Source organism: Chaetodon auriga, chromosome 5, assembly GCF_051107435.1.
Source record: "Chaetodon auriga isolate fChaAug3 chromosome 5, fChaAug3.hap1, whole genome shotgun sequence".
Taxonomy (NCBI): domain Eukaryota; kingdom Metazoa; phylum Chordata; class Actinopteri; order Chaetodontiformes; family Chaetodontidae; genus Chaetodon; species Chaetodon auriga.
The window spans coordinates 4,912,609-4,928,333 of record NC_135078.1 but is presented as its reverse complement, the minus strand read 5'-3'; the positions used below and the strand labels follow the sequence as shown (position 1 = coordinate 4,928,333).

At 41.0% G+C, this 15,725-nt stretch overlaps 1 protein-coding gene across 4 annotated transcripts; it reads right to left on the bottom strand.

The window, feature by feature from the left end:
• Nucleotides 1-3,703: 3,703 nt before the first annotated feature.
• cyb561a3a (cytochrome b561 family, member A3a) lies at nt 3,704-9,143 on the bottom strand. 4 transcript variants are annotated; one of them, XM_076729748.1, is made up of 7 exons: nt 9,124-9,143; nt 8,313-8,457; nt 7,522-7,726; nt 5,404-5,612; nt 5,106-5,260; nt 4,068-4,236; nt 3,704-3,975 (listed from the first exon to the last, which is right to left on the bottom strand). In XM_076729748.1, the coding sequence occupies exons 2-7, from the start codon at nt 8,448-8,450 to the stop codon at nt 3,949-3,951; spliced, it is 903 nt and encodes a 300-aa protein (XP_076585863.1). In that variant the 5' UTR covers nt 8,451-8,457; nt 9,124-9,143; the 3' UTR covers nt 3,704-3,948. The 4 variants fall into 4 exon arrangements, with proteins under 4 accessions (XP_076585863.1, XP_076585862.1, XP_076585864.1 ...); XM_076729747.1 differs by having other exon boundaries at nt 9,011-9,129; XM_076729749.1 differs by lacking the exon at nt 9,124-9,143 and having other exon boundaries at nt 8,313-8,649.
• Nucleotides 9,144-15,725: the final 6,582 nt, after the last annotated feature.

The following is a 15,725-nucleotide window of genomic DNA, read 5'->3' as shown; positions in this document are numbered from 1 at the left end:
TTTTGGTTTTCCCACAACTTTTGGCTCACACACTGTTCTCAAGCCTAACCCCTTTCCAGACAAAAAACAAAAAAAAAAATTGAAATGAATGCTAATGTTGCTCCATATCCACATATTTAAATAGTCAGCTATTTGCTCAAAAGGTTCACCATATCAGCTTATAAGATGACAAACATGATGTTATTGTAATGGTCACATCTTGGCTCACTGCACCCAAGCAATCAAAAAACCCTACATGTTTAAATATTAAACTAGTTTGATGAAGTTTAACTTGACAGGCTTTCTCTTCTAAAGTCAATCAAAACATGATAGTTTATTCCCACTGTTTTATTCTTTATTCTTATTAGAATGTAGTAATCTAGTATTACAGCAAATTAAGTTCCTGTAAGCAAATAAACAACTGTCTTATTATCATCTGATATTTGTGCTTTTATTCATTTCTACACATCCAGGGAGTAATTTTCTCTGCTCTTTTCTCTAGATGGGATTTTTTTTTATATTAGAAATATCAATTTTACAATTTGGTTTGTCAGACTAAAAAACAAAAACATATCATCACTCACCTACAAAACAAGTTGAGTGTTTAATCAGCTTGGCAATACTAACCGTAAGCCATTATACATTTAGGGTTCATCACCAATGGAGGGTAAGTGCAAAGAAAACAAAGCAGTTTAGGATTTTTTGTTCTTACAGATCCCTCTAAACTCAATATAATACAACACAAATATTGAGCCATTCTGAATATGCGTTGTTGGATTTTCAAGTGCTTTTGGCTGGAAGACGATAAACTAATGGAGTGTGCTCTTCTTTTGGCTTCTGCTTCATTTTAGAAACGAGGCACAGAGCTGCAGTGTACTTCAAAATGAGAGAGAGCAAATGTCCTCCAGGCAATTAGTTAACTGATATTTTCATTCATATTCATATTTGCAACTGTATAACATTATACACGTGGCACAATACATTATTAACATGAAGAACAAATAAAATGTGAATTGCTTCCATCCTCTCTACCTCCATTATGTCATCTCTCTGCAGCTTATACCACACTTGCTTTACCATTTTTCCACTCTCTCCAGTCATACATTTGACCTCAACTATATTTCCAAAAGTACATGAAGGCACTCTTTGGTAATAGGATGATGACATGATTGCAGCAGAAGTATCCTTAAAATGTCTAAAGACTTTGCTGACCTGACCTCGACTCTGCTGCCACCTTGTGTAAAACAGGACATTTTTTTCTTCCAACAATGTGGCAAACTGTGTGGCTCTCTGGCCAAATATAACAAATTCAGCTAATGCTCCACTTCATGTATAAAACTACATGTCAGGTCACCTTCTCTTCCAAGACTTTTTCTTCCCAAAATGAAGCAGAGAGATTATTAGTGACCCTGCGGTGCAGCTTTGGCAGTGTGTTGTTCCTCTGTGAACAGGATGACACATCAAACAGTGACTGATCATGATCAGTGTTGCATGAACTCACTTCATCTTTCCCCTCTTTCATGTCTGTACAGCTGAGTCATTACAGAGCAAAGTGTGTGATTTCGCATCACACAGCCATTATAATCAAAATTATTATCAATATGACTTAATAGCAAAGAGCCTCCCATCAAATTTAAGAAACCTCGGGTGTGTGACAAAAAGAACAGGCAGTGGTTTATGGAGGAAGTTCTGTGCTGGAATATGTCGTGACCAGTAGCTCGATTCTAAACTGGTTCCAGGAAGTCACTGTTCCTGGTTAAGGAACCATCCAGCACACAAGCCTGTGTGTTAAACACCCCGCTGGTCGTTCGCTCCATCAGTGAAATATCTGAACAACGACAGCGTGGACTGTCATGACCTTGGTTCAGACATCCAACCACACAGGATGAAGTGATTCTTTAACTTTTCACCTGGTCTCATCAGCAGGTCACATTTTTCATTTGCGCAGGGCCTCATCAGCCTCAGCTGTAATGTTCTGCTGATTAGCAAATGTTAGAGTGCTTGAACACTAAACTAAGATGGTGAACACGGTAACATCTGTTCTGACGTGTTTCACTGGTTTCAATCATACAAGTCTATGTTGAGCCCTGTGGTGAACACAGTCACTGTAGACTTCCTCTGGGGTTTTCTCTACTTCTGTCTTTTGTGGCTTTGGCAAACAGAGTACTTCAGCAATGATTTGTTATGAAGGCCAACTGTGCAAACCTGTGCGTGGTGGACCACCCGACCAGGAAGGGTCTTGTTATTGCTCGGTCCTGTTATGCTTTGACTTCACAGCCAGACTCCATCTCACAGCTGAGGGAGACATTAAAAGGAGTTCTGAAAGGATGATATCAGCTGTACGCTATCATTGTCTGGAGTCTCAACAGAAGTCTGCATGATAGAGTTGAGCTGAAGCTCCAACATGAAAATGCCTCCATGGTATGACAAAGTAAAAACAGTGGTTTCTGCTGAACTCACTCACAGCACTGAGTTAGACTGATGTGAGTTCACTCAGACAGCCAGATTGTTGGTTTTCATTGTTTTTGGGAAGAAGATGCGAGCTGTTTCCATGGTTTGCTCCAGGCAGATGGTCCTGAATCTGATGAGAGTTCATTTTTTGGTTTTTTCTTACAGCTGTTTGCCATACTGGGGACAATGTGCAGGAGACAGACTCATGAGGAAAATCTAAATCATAACATCCGTATAAAACTTCATAACCAGACAAATAATGCATATTGCTTGAGTTTCATACTATATTATGATGGCATCTGAATTAAGCTGAAAGGAATGAGTCAACTGTCACACTGAGTTAATTGAAAAGCAAGATTTGGTCATAGATCTTAGGTAGAAAACTTACAATATGAAACAACACCAGCTTTAAGCATTTGTTTGCTTGGAGATTCAGTTTTCACCTCACCACCGCACGTCTGTGGCAAGCTGCTCTAAAACTCAAGGTGCTTATCTGCTCCCCAGGCTTCTGACTGCATCCCATTGTTCAGTCGATGAAATTTGCTCAGGGGTCAATATGTCATCCACATGCAGAACTTTGGTCATTTGGGAACATCAACCGGCTCTGATCCTGAACAAGTTCCACTGGCTAAAGGAGGCTGTGGGACAGGGTCAAAAGCACTGGGGATGATGAGAAATTGAACCTCTGGATTATTATACTGCAATAACAACATTGTTATTTTAGACAGGCTGGAACAACCAAAAATGGAGCGAAATCACAAACATGTGAAATGGATCAAATACAGGTTTGACACCTCATGATCCAAGGACAAGAAACCTAAAATACTAACTTGATGATACGTAATAACACTATTTATAAGTTGAACTAATAATGCATGCATTTTATGTGATGACATAGAGTGCATGTATGTATTATGACTTCAAGGTGTTTTTACATTCTGCATTCTCTACTCACCTGTCCATCAGGTGTGCAGCAGATCAGAATGAATCTACATATTTGTAATACTCCATTTTTACATTTTTCTGGTGGTCTCTGAAGGAGACAGTGTTAGATGATCAAAGGACATTAAGGAAAATTAAATACTTCTTCCAGTTATTGACAAGCTGTGTGCCAGCAACAGTCTTTATGGGAGCAGCATCAGCAGTAAATTCTACAGTAAACTGTCACAAACCTGTTAATATCTGTGCCCAGCTAAAGCTTTACTGCATGGTGTAAAAGCCACAGTGCATCATGGGAGAGCGTACGCAGTGTAAGAGAGGAAACTGTCACAGCTTTGATGGAACACATTTTTTTTTATTCTTTGGCAAAAAAAAGCAATCTTAAATATAATTTCAAATAAATATTTACATCCACAATAGACAGTAATTCCCACACTGTTCAGGTAGCTGCTTATACATTCAAAACAAAACATATACCTTCTCTCTAATTATTAAGGCCACTGGTCATCTCTGGTGATTGGACTGATTTTGCATGGACAGGTTTGATGCGGTGACATTTTGAAATTTTCCTTCATTCATTCATTCATTGTCTTCGTGAAGCAGTGGCTGTGGAAGAGTGGAGATAAGGATGGTTACGAAATACTCGATTAAAATAAATCCTCCAATGTCTTTGACTGCGTATCAGCTGATCTGCTCACCGTGTATGTCATGTTCTCAGGCCCGGCCTCTGGTCGCTGCCATTTATGGTTGGACAAAATCTTTAGGACAACCAGGCCAAAGGCTGCAATCAAAACTCCTAACGAATTTCCTAACACAGCCTCAGGTGGAAGTTTAGCATACGGCTGAGTTCCAGTGCTGTTTCCTTTGCTGTTGAAAAGCACATGTAAAAGGGAAATTTTATCAGTTTATCTTTAAAGCAGCAATCGTGAAGATGCTCATTGAAATAACTGTCTGATGAAAGTATTACAATATCTATATATATATATTTGCTGTGTTATGAACTGGGTGTTGGTCTCGAAATGTTAATTTAAAAATGCAGTTTTTAAGTTACTGCTAATGCAAACTGAACATTTCCTACTGCTGCTGCAAGAGCATTTAACTGAGCATTTAACTGGCGAAACACGAGTTGACTGTTTTTACGATGTAGTCACAGGACATGCACTGTGTTTGTCAGTTGATCTTAAAATGAGGTGTGGTGTGGTGCATTGCTATCTTAGTAAATGGCACAGCATATTTCTACAATGCAAATTAGTCAGATGGTTGTGAGATCCTCCTGTGCCTGCTTCACCTTAGGGAGCTTTGGTGGTTTTCTGCAGCTCCTGTAGAAGATCTGCACATCTGTCTCCTCAGCAGAAAACATTTAGCTTCTCCAACTTGCCAAATCCATCATTTAAATAGCAATGCACCAGTCGCACATGGCTTTTAAAGGGAAGGGGACATTACACACGCAATACACTGATTGGTCTAATTCATGTTATGCCCAAACTACACCTAATGCAGTCTAAATAAAACCTCCTTGTGCCTTGAGCCTTACTTCACACTCAGATTTGGTGCCCTTTTAATGGCAAAAGTGGAATTAGATGCACCATAAATGCATCTGTGCCAGGCACTTCAGACTATGTGCTATAGATAATGTAAAATAGGGCAGTAGGTGTTGCTAAATCAACCAGGGCTGAAATTTCTCAGATTTTTACCTTTCTGGAAAAAAATAAAAGTAAGAGAAATATGCCACTCACAGAACAAAGAAGAGCTTTTCGTTGATTCCTGAGATGCAGGCAACAATGCTGAGCAACAGTATGCTGCCTCCAAACCACACATGTACGGGTTTCAGGAGTTTACGTAGTGATATGGGGGAGCAGGGCAGGAGGAAGCCAGCCATACCCACCACCCACTGGATGGACGAATGCAGGGACAGACATTCGCCGACACATGGAACACAAAGGCAGATAACCAAAGCTCAATGTCTCAGAATGAGGAAAAAAATCATGCCCACCTTACCGCACTTTGACTAATAAAGCGCCCCATGTTGTATACCTGCATGGCGAAAAGAGCTGTAGCAGCAATTCCAATCCAGCTGTGCAGCGAGTAGAGGTTGGGAATGTTGTTGGCATTGTGGTTCTGAAACACAGCACAAAGCCCCAAGATTGACAGGATCAGGGCAAGGAGCATCACTGCGGCATGCAGCAGCTTCCAGGGGAGTTTATTGTGACCCCAGGTCAGGGGGATGCGGTACAACACAGCTCCTGCAGGGAAGAGGCAATAACAGAAGAGATGCAAAATTGATTTGAATGATCTATCGATATGCATCGTTGTTGGATGATGTTTTCTGTGGCTTTGGAGGGCACTGAGAAAATAACCCTGATAATGTCAGCCGGCAAGACACTGAACCCCAAGCTGCTCCCGATGGTCATGCACAATGCATGGTAGCTCTCAGCCAAGGGTCCCATTTATGTCACCAGGATTAGAAATGCACTTTGGTTCTCTCAATTTTGGCCAGAAGGCTTCAAATTTTAAAGCAGTGTTCCTGTAGACACGCGTTAGATTCATCTTGCCACTCTCTGTGGATGTTCAGTGGGAGGTGGGGGTCGCAGCGGCTGCAGCCCCCCTGTGGTTCAGAGTGAAACACAGTAGAAATCATCTTGCTTTCTTAAATAATCTCTGATAAGAAATTGTTTATTTTCAAGTGCTTGTGGATGCATTATTCTGGTGTGGTTCAAGTATGAAAAATATGGTAAATCTGAAGGGTACTGCACAACACACGTGGTCCAAGCAAAAACTGAAAGATCAAGGTGCAGAACATAATATAAAACGGCATATTACTACAGTTAAAATATTCCAAAATCAACAAGAAGGAAGCTGGTAAATCCCAAGGCACATTTCTGCTGAATTTACGATGAGTTTTCCTCCAGGCAGGTTTTATCCTGCAAATACAGTCTTTTCTTATTTTGTTGTATCTCAGATCTCTATTTTGGTGCTGAGGTTACTTCCTCGCCTGCAATGGATCTCGGTAACTTCAAACTTTCAAAATACTTCAAGGAAAAAATAACATGCAAAAAACTAGACCACATTTAAATTTTACTTTCATTTTCCTTCAGACACTCCGAGGCTCTTCACAGCAGATGGTTACTCATCACTGTGATGACAAAGAAAATCACACACCATAGAAAACACGGTGGATCTTCAACATGTCCAGAAAAGTGAACTCAACTAAAAAGACTCATCATCAGTTCTTTGCAGGATATTTGAGCTGCTATTCTCTTATGTGAAGCTCTGCATAAACAACTATGTGCTACCCAACGAGGTCAGATAATTACAATCAAAGTTCCATTTTTAATGTCCTTTCATGTATTTTAATGAGGCAGTCTGTCGTTAAAGTTTGAATGATTGCACAAAGGTTATATATCAGAGATAAAGTTCTGGAAAAGACATTAAAAACAAACAAACACAGACATAGAAATGTCAAATACTTTCCCTAATGTTCACCACACACGAGGAACACCATGATATGGGTGAGCATAACATATTACATTTATCTGTTGACATTTAGCTTCACTGTTGCCTCAATGTTTGACACATTTCATATGTTTTCACGCCGTTCAGAGGGGCTGCCTCATGCCACCCAGTCACCATGACATATTTATTACACCTACACAGGTGAGGTGTTGATTCATTGATGAGCATATATTACTTTTTGCACACAGGTTTCACACATTAATATGTGAATTTAGGCAGCAAAGCACTGCAAAATCAAACGTGATTGTATTAAGCAGAAGTGTGAAGTTCCTACCTTGAATTGAATGGCTGTGTTCACATGAATGCATCCACACGGAAACAGACAGTAGCCATGAACACAACACAATGTCCAGTGCATCACGTACCGTGGCAGACATATATTACAGTTCCTTGCTGAAAGGCACCTTCTTTCATTTGATCAACTTTACTTTCAATCAAAAGAAGACTGTGACTGCAGTCACTGAGGTGTGGTCCTTAAAGCAAAACAGTCTATGTGGGCATTACCTCACAGTCACACTACTGAAATGATGCATTAAATTATATGCTGAGTTCTCGACAGAACCTGCAGTGTGTAATTACCTTAATGCAGTCAGACTTTCATAAGGACGAACACAAGTGAGAAAGAGAAATGAAACTCACCGTTGCCGTAGAGCACAACCAGACTCGTTACCATCAGGACCGGGTGCCAGTTGAACTGCAGGGCTGAGCCATCCCAGGCGAACCCGCCGCGCCACTGGCTGTTCCACAGACACACACACACCACGCAGGCCAGGCCCAGGCCCAGGCACAGCAGGTAGTATATGTAGAAGCTCACAATGGACCCCATCCTGGAGAGATCTGTAGGCTAAACCAATGAAAAGAACAAGGTGAAGAGCGCGATTTGGTCATTTGCAGGTCAAAGGACATCCAAATGTTGAGATGGAAGTGGTAGTTTCTTTTTAGACACCAGATAAATATGTATACTGTATCTGTCCCTATTAAATAAACATTAAATGAAAAGAAATAAAATACCACCATTGTTTCAACTGCAATTCAAAGATGATATTTCAGTTTCACTGACATACAGTCCTTGAAATACTGTTGGAAACAAGTTTACATGGCAACAAAATCTAACCTAGTTTTCCCTTTGGGACCAAACGCACCAAATCAGTGTTAAACACATTCTTGCTCACCATTTGTAACAAAAGCAGCAGCTAACTGCAAACACTGAATGTTAACTAAATGACAAGAATACGAGAAACAACACATAAAAGCGTGTGAACATGAACCTAAATTCACTGAAAAAATCACAACTTATCCACTACTTGCACCAGCATGCCTTACCTCGTCCACATCTGCTGTAACAATGAACTCACTTCCTCCTTCACTACACTACAGTGTTTTTGCTTCATCTCATGATTTTCCGTGGTCAACCTTTGACTGCTACTCACAGTGTTATCTGCTCTCACTTCGTGTTTTTGCAGCTCAGCTGAAGTCTCACTTCCACATTCAGCTGCGTGGAGGAGGCTGAGGGGGAAGCGGTCGGAGGTAGAGGAGCAGGTGGGGGAAGAAGGGCCAACCCGGTGCATCTGCTGTCTATAAATAAGATGGAAAGCGGGAGTGGGACACATTAATCAGCTGTGGTTTTTCGTAATTATTAAGCATCCAGCCAGCTAAAAACATTACCATCTGCTATCGAACAAACATACGGAATAACATCAGACATTTGTAATGACTTTCATATGTGATCAAGTGACTACAGTCATAAGACGTCAGCGGAAAGAGGTCACTGCTGCCTGACGAAGGGGACACATCTCGTGACTCAAGACGTCACTGAGTGGGCTGCTCAGGTGGGCTAACCTTTGACGCTTCATCTATTCCAACTTAAAACTTTCAACCACTTCTTGGTGATTTATTACTCCATTGTTAACATTTTAAATACACCGAAATAAAACGTGTCATTTAAAGATTCCTGAAATGTCTTCACTTCTGTTGCGCCACACGCGTCTCTTCTTTCCACGCAGAACAACGTTAAATTTGCGTGTTTTTGAAATGAAGTAAGGAGAACTGACGTCGTAAATTACGTTGCTGCCAGCATACACAAAAAGTCTGGATATTTCACGTGTTCAAAAAGCGTAAAGTCGTGTACCTCATGTACAAACACTCCACATGTATAAAGACGACCGACGACAACTACAATATCGACAGTAAAAGCTACGTTTCCAGGTTAAACACTTGCCCTATTCCACAAGGCATACTTACCTAATCCATTTCCTTATTGACAATGCAAGGCCTTGTGGGTAATGTGGTTTATTTGTCACCACCATACGGCAGCGCCCCACACTGTATAATCAACACCATCGAATCACGATTCTTTAATTGTACAACTGAGTTGAATAATTCAAAGTCGGTTGCTGTAAAATGTGATGCTTTGCCTTCCAGTTCTTCGACGTTATTTTCTTCAGCTCTGAGCAGTCAGCCTCATGATAAAATAAGATGATAAAACTTTATTGATCAAGTAGGAGGAATAAGGTCGGTGCAGCACTTACAGCTATAAGACTCAACAGGGAAAGCTAAAAAAAAGAGTTTAAGCACACACATGCAATATTTAAACAAACAATAAAACAAAAAAAAATAATTAAATAATACAACAATAAAGCTATAAACTGTATGGCCAAGAAACATAGCTTTGGCTCATGCTGTGATCACAATGACTGACTATATAAAACTATAGGAAAAGGGTCTTCAGTGAAGAGGGCTATGGCTGCGTGGTGGGCTGACTTGTAGACATCTGTTGTCCTTCAGCTCCACCTGGAGGCAGTAACAGTCGGTATTATATTTGCTCTGCTGTCTATTAGTAGTCTCTTTCATGCATTTGAATGCTCTTAACTTGATGCTCTGGTGTCTCCTAAAAAGCTGCAAGCTATAAACTTGCATGTTGAGGTGTTTTTGGTCATAAAAATGATGATACTGTTTCAAAAACATGTACATATAGCTTGAGTATTTATTTTGTCATTTGTACAATTTTGTTGATTTGCTTGTCAACGCTCAGCCGGGGACAGATAAAACCTCTAAGGAGCCCCTGGCGAAAAATAAAGCATGGGCCTCCACTGACCTCCCTGTTATTAAGCACAATTTATTACAGAAAGTGCACCATGTAAGGGCAATAGAAACTAATATAATAAATCTCTTTTAAGTCAAGCCTCACCCCTCCAGGATTTCCCTTCTCTCCCACTGTCCTCCCTCTGGTAATGCAGGTGGCAGGATGTAGAGCATATATAACATTACCTTCAAGTAATGCAGAGATAAATTAAGGGCTGAATTCATCTGCCCCTTTGTATGTTTAAAGTAGCTTTTAACCCTTCTCATGAAGGGTACTCAAGATTATGAGTAAATGTTGGTGTGACATGTAGAGCCCTATCATTTCAATTGATATTGTGCTTCACTGGTGCACACAGTATTACCAAACACATCTGTAGTTATTTAAATGACCACAAACTTATTACTGCAGTGAACTTGGAACCTTCAGGCCCTCCTGAATGTGTTGGGCTCCAGAGCAGTTTCCTGCTTTGCCCAGTTTGTGTGTGTATATGATATTGCAAATGTAACTGAAATCCAATCTAATCAACAGCTGTTAGCTTCAATATTACTTATTAAATGTATTTAATAGTCAGTCACTATATTTCATTCTGATGTTTTGGAGCGCACATGGCATGTTTACTTCAGCTCAGTCTTTATTGTCCCGTATGGGAAATTTGGCTTGCAGCGTGGCAAAAACAGACACACCGAAGAAGACTCATCCATCAGTAAAACAGATAAAAACAAAGACATATCTTTAGATGTATAGATATAATGTTTGGAAAGGGTAGCACACAACACCAATAACAACACTAAGAAACACAGAATAAGACTATCATGGGACCATATCTCAGATTTCTGGTATGCATACAGGGTAAATCTTGTTCTCTTCTGCACATCTGACTGCTTCACTGCCACAACATAATGTACACACCATGTGTAGTCCCAGGTTTGTGCTGCACGTACTCATACTCCAGATTTGCCCTGCTGTGTGCAGACTCTGTGCTGTTTCACTCAGCCAATGCAGCAGATGGTGGAAGCTTTCTTGAGCTCACTTTAGCTGAAGCACCTTAAAGATGAACATTTACATTTAAACAAGTTCATCCAACATCAGATCTAACCACATTCTCTGCAAAGGAGGAAGCAAGTGCCAAATATGCTTCTTTCATATCAACCACATTTTGGTTTCAGGTTGAATCATTGTTTTGTAGTTTCACTTCAGTCAGCAGTTCTTGGAAAAATAACTATAAATTGGTTTCTTTTTCTTACATCTTCTGCAGCGAGGACTTCATCTGAGTGAAGGTGCATCAGTGTGCAGTAGCTCCCAAACAGAGGACCTGGGCCCCTGTCCTCCAGTGCTGTTCTCTAAAACAGACAAGAATCAAGCTGTCAGCGGTCAAGTCAAGTCCCTGCCTTATATTATCAAAGTTTCTCAGATCCTCTGACAGACTCCTTGAAGTGACGTTTTCAAATGCTTCTCCGAGTCCCCCCACAGCGTAACCCACCCCAGCAGTACATTGTTGGGGATGAGGATGCTTGAGTAGAGTGGGCAGAGTTGGCTGTGTGACACAGTGGGACAGCTCCGGGCTTTTGTGGGGACATCTGAGTTAATGTGCTATATTTCCTCCCTCTTAGTTTCTGGCATGGCATGGACTCTGTCTCATCCTTACAGTTGTGCGGTGTCTCTCCCTTGCTGAGATGCAGAACTTGAATGCAGCCTTAAGTTGTTTGAAAAGCTGTGAGAATTAGAACTCACAACAAAGTAAAGATAAAGCAATGCTATGAACAACCATGATAGCTACTCTGTGAGGATGAGGCAGAGCAGTACTTTGAACTGAATGCTAAACGCAATTATCAGCATGCTAATATGGTCACGATAACAGTAACATGCTGATGTTAAGCAGGTTATGTTCACCATAGTTTAGCTAATATGTTAGCTTTTGCTAATCAACAGCTGAGGTTATTTGTACCCCATCTGTTCACTTTTTTACTTTTACTGCACTGCCACTTACTACTGGTTGCACATGTCACCTGTTTACATACCGTGTTGCCAGGGTTCTAAATTAACTTTTTTGATCACCAGCCAATGTGGCTGGTGACCCTCTAAAGTTACCAGCCAATCAGAATTTCCACTAGCCAAATTTTTTCCCGGTGAAAATAAGAGATTAGGAGTGCCACTGAATACATTTGATCATTTTATTTACATTGTTGGCATGAAAAATGCACAGAATGTACAACACATGAAACAAAATATACACAGAAAGTGCAAACATTTAATTTCTACAAACAAAAAATGCTGTCAGATTTATTATTTTATAAAAGACATTTTTCCAGTAAGTATTTAGTATCATTACATTCCTAATAAAATGTATTTTTCCTTTCAACTTAAAGTGTTTCTACTTTCCTTCTTTAATAAGAAATATATATAAGTAACAGCCATGACTTAAACACTTGCAAAAAATTGCATTGGTAATAAATTGAATTATGTATGTACAACTAGAAAACACAAATACTGCAGCAGTCAGTACTGCAGACTCCTTAGGCTCTCCTGATGACTTCGGGCACTCTCATGGTCCTTTACTGCCTCGACTTTAAAATTATTAGTCCCCACCACAAAATTATTCGTCTTGTTTTTTTCTTTCGTGTACATGCGGCAATCCTTACAAAACATGACGGCATTTTCGTGATCAAACACAAGCCATTCACGACCTGTAAGCCATTTAGCGTTAAACTTTCTTTTCTTCGTTTCGCATGCTTTGTCGACATTCTCATCCCCTGCCTCCTTCCTCTTCTCGCCCCCAGACGTCTGTCCCAACCACCGCAGCATTTAGTTTAACTTTACTTTTTACTTTTAGCTAGCTCAGTCTCCTTTTTTACAGTTTATACGCCGCCGTTCATTCTTCTTCTTCTTCTTTGTGTTTGCGTTTCCGTGGTTTCTCGCGCCGGTTGCACTACAGACCAGAGTCCTGCACGGGTCCAATTTTCAAAACCCGTGCCCGCCCCGCCCGTCAATCATCAGACCCGTGAACCGACCCGTTACCCGTGATTACATCAAATGTCAAACCAGCCCTGCCCCGCCCGTCAAAAAATGGACCCGTGCAGCCTGTCAAATTCATTCATCTTCTATACCCGCATATCCCTTTCGGGGTTGCAGGGGGCTGGAGCCTATCCCAGCTGGCAATGGGCGAGAGGCGGGGTACACCTGAAACGGTCGCCAGCCGATTACAGCAGCCTAAATTGTAAAAAATTGTTAAATTGTCTTTATGGCCTTTTATCACTAAGGGGGCTGGAGCCTATCCCAGCTAGCAATGGGCGAGAGGCGGGGTACACCTGAAACGGTCGCCAGCCGATTACAGCAGCCTAAATTGTAAAAAATTGTTAAATTGTCTTTATGGCCTTTTATCACTAAGGGGGCTGGAGCCTATCCCAGCTAGCAATGGGCGAGAGGCGGGGTACACCTGAACCGGTCGCCAGCCGATTACAGCAGCCTAAATTGTAAAAAATTGTTAAATTGTCTTTATGGCCTTTTATCACTAAGGGGGCTGGAGCCTATCCCAGCTAGCAATGGGCGAGAGGCGGGGTACACCTGAACCGGTCGCCAGCCGATTACAGCAGCCTAAATTGTAAAAAATTGTAAAATTGTCTTTATGGCCTTTTATCACTAAGGTGAGAAGAGCATTCAATGAGGGAAACAGGACGAAGGGGGAAGTTTTTAGGGTGCAATCCATTGTAACTGAGAAGCTTTCATTCATTCATCTTCTATACCCGCATATCCCTTTCGGGGTTGCGGGGGGCTGGAGCCTATCCCAGCTAGCAATGGGCGAGAGGCGGGGTACACCTGAACCGGTCGCCAGCCGATTGCAGCAGTCTAAATTGTAAAAAATTGTAAAATTGTCTTTATGGCCTTTTATCACTAAGGGGGCTGGAGCCTATCCCAGCTAGCAATGGGCGAGAGGCGGGGTACACCTGAACCGGTCGCCAGCCGATTACAGCAGCCTAAATTATAAAAAATTGTTAAATTGTCTTTATAGCCTTTTATCACTAAGGGGGCTGGAGCCTATCCCAGCTAGCAATGGGCGAGAGGCGGGGTACACCTGAACCGGTCGCCAGCCGATTACAGCAGCCTAAATTATAAAAAATTGTTAAATTGTCTTTATGGCCTTTTATCACTAAGGGGGCTGGAGCCTATCCCAGCTAGCAATGGGCGAGAGGCGGGGTACACCTGAACCGGTCGCCAGCCGATTACAGCAGCCTAAATTGTAAAAAATTGTAAAATTGTCTTTATGGTCTTTTATCACTAAGGTGAGAAGAGCATTCAATGAGGGAAAGAGGACGAAGGGGGAAGTTTTTAGGGTGCAATCCATTGTAACTGATAATTCTTGGAGGACTTCATTACGGCGTAAAAAGCGGCGTTCTTTTTGCGCATTACGGTGTAAGAAAAAACGCCGTTTTTTACGCCGTAATGAAGTTGAAACGGGACTGAATGTGGCGTATTTCTGGCAGGAACGGCTTGCCATACATGACGTCGTAAAAAACGTAAAAAAAAAAAAAAAAAAAAAAAGCGTAAATAAAAGTGTCTGCGCCCAATCGCTGATCAAAACAAGCAGACCAAATCAGTTCAGCACAGATCTCCTTTGTGGCAAAGTTTGTCCTAACTTATCTTGTAGTTTCTCGTAGCTTAGTATTTTGGATGATTGGCAGGAACATATCCCATAAATTAACTTCGTCGTTGTTTTAAATTCCTCCTCCATGGGTGCGGATGACGCCTATCTCTCGTCCGGCGGTCGACTGAAATTGCGGCGTCGGTCGGTTCCCGTGAATCCACCAAAACCTAAAAGTGAATCCGTTAAACCCTCGAAGACAACCCTTTTATGGTCTAGCGATCAAAGCCAGTGTTCCAGTCCTTTGAACGTCACTATGTTCTACGTTCCATAAATGTGAATTGTTCGTCGCAAATGACGTCACTGCTCAGCGTGGTTATTATTTATTTTCTTAATTTCCATAGCAACAATCAAAACAATATTAAACTCCTCTGCGGCAGCAACGTAAAGACAAACAAATCTATCAAAGTCTAATATTTCCTGAGAAGTTTCAGTACATTAAAGGATTGGTTCACATTTTTTTAAGTCCACCTTACAACCATGCTCATAATGTCCACATGATATGATGAAAACATTACTGTTGACTGTAACCATTGCTGACTGTACTGCCTGAACAGATCCCTTCCCCAACCCATACTTATCATTCATCTAGTATGTGTAGACATACAAGGAATGGGCTGGTTTTAATTTTCTGTTCTGTGTAAATACCAGTTTCAAAGTTCGGGTGAAGGCTTTGTCACAGCTCATGAACTATCAGATGAAATACAAATTCCACACTAAGAACACCCACTGGCAAATTTGACAAATTCAGCCATTTGAGGCTCCATTTCCACCTCAGCTGTGTTTTAGAATGTATTTTTTCATAGAATTGGGCTGCAAATGTTGGCCCATCCCCATCACGTACATTTGAATCCCTTTAGAAAAGGATCTCCTCTTTGCTAGTAAGGACTGGAGGAATGATTACAAAAATCAATAACTCTTTCAGTTTATATATGGGCATGTTGGTGATGTTTTAAGACACACTTTAACTGAAATAACTACATGCAGAAGTCCATATCACATGTTAGTCATCCATATCTGTTGTTTAGGTTATCAGATGATAGTACCAATTATCAGTTGGCTCTCACATGACATGATTTCCAGTGTTTAACTATGTTTACAGTTTAAGTAAGTTTGGTTTCTAAT

What these genes read in the sequence shown, in the direction of transcription:
- cyb561a3a (XM_076729749.1), bottom strand. Translation starts at nt 8,492, where the DNA reads ATGTGTCCCACTCCCGCTTTCCATCTTATTTATAGACAGCAGATGCAC. An exon ending in GGTTGTGCTCTACGGCAACG is followed by an intron (nt 5,613 to 7,521) that starts GTGAGTTTCATT and finishes TCTTCCCTGCAG; the next exon opens with GAGCTGTGTTGTACCGCATC. An exon ending in CAGCTCTTTTCGCCATGCAG is followed by an intron (nt 5,261 to 5,403) that starts GTATACAACATG and finishes TCGTCCATCCAG; the next exon opens with TGGGTGGTGGGTATGGCTGG.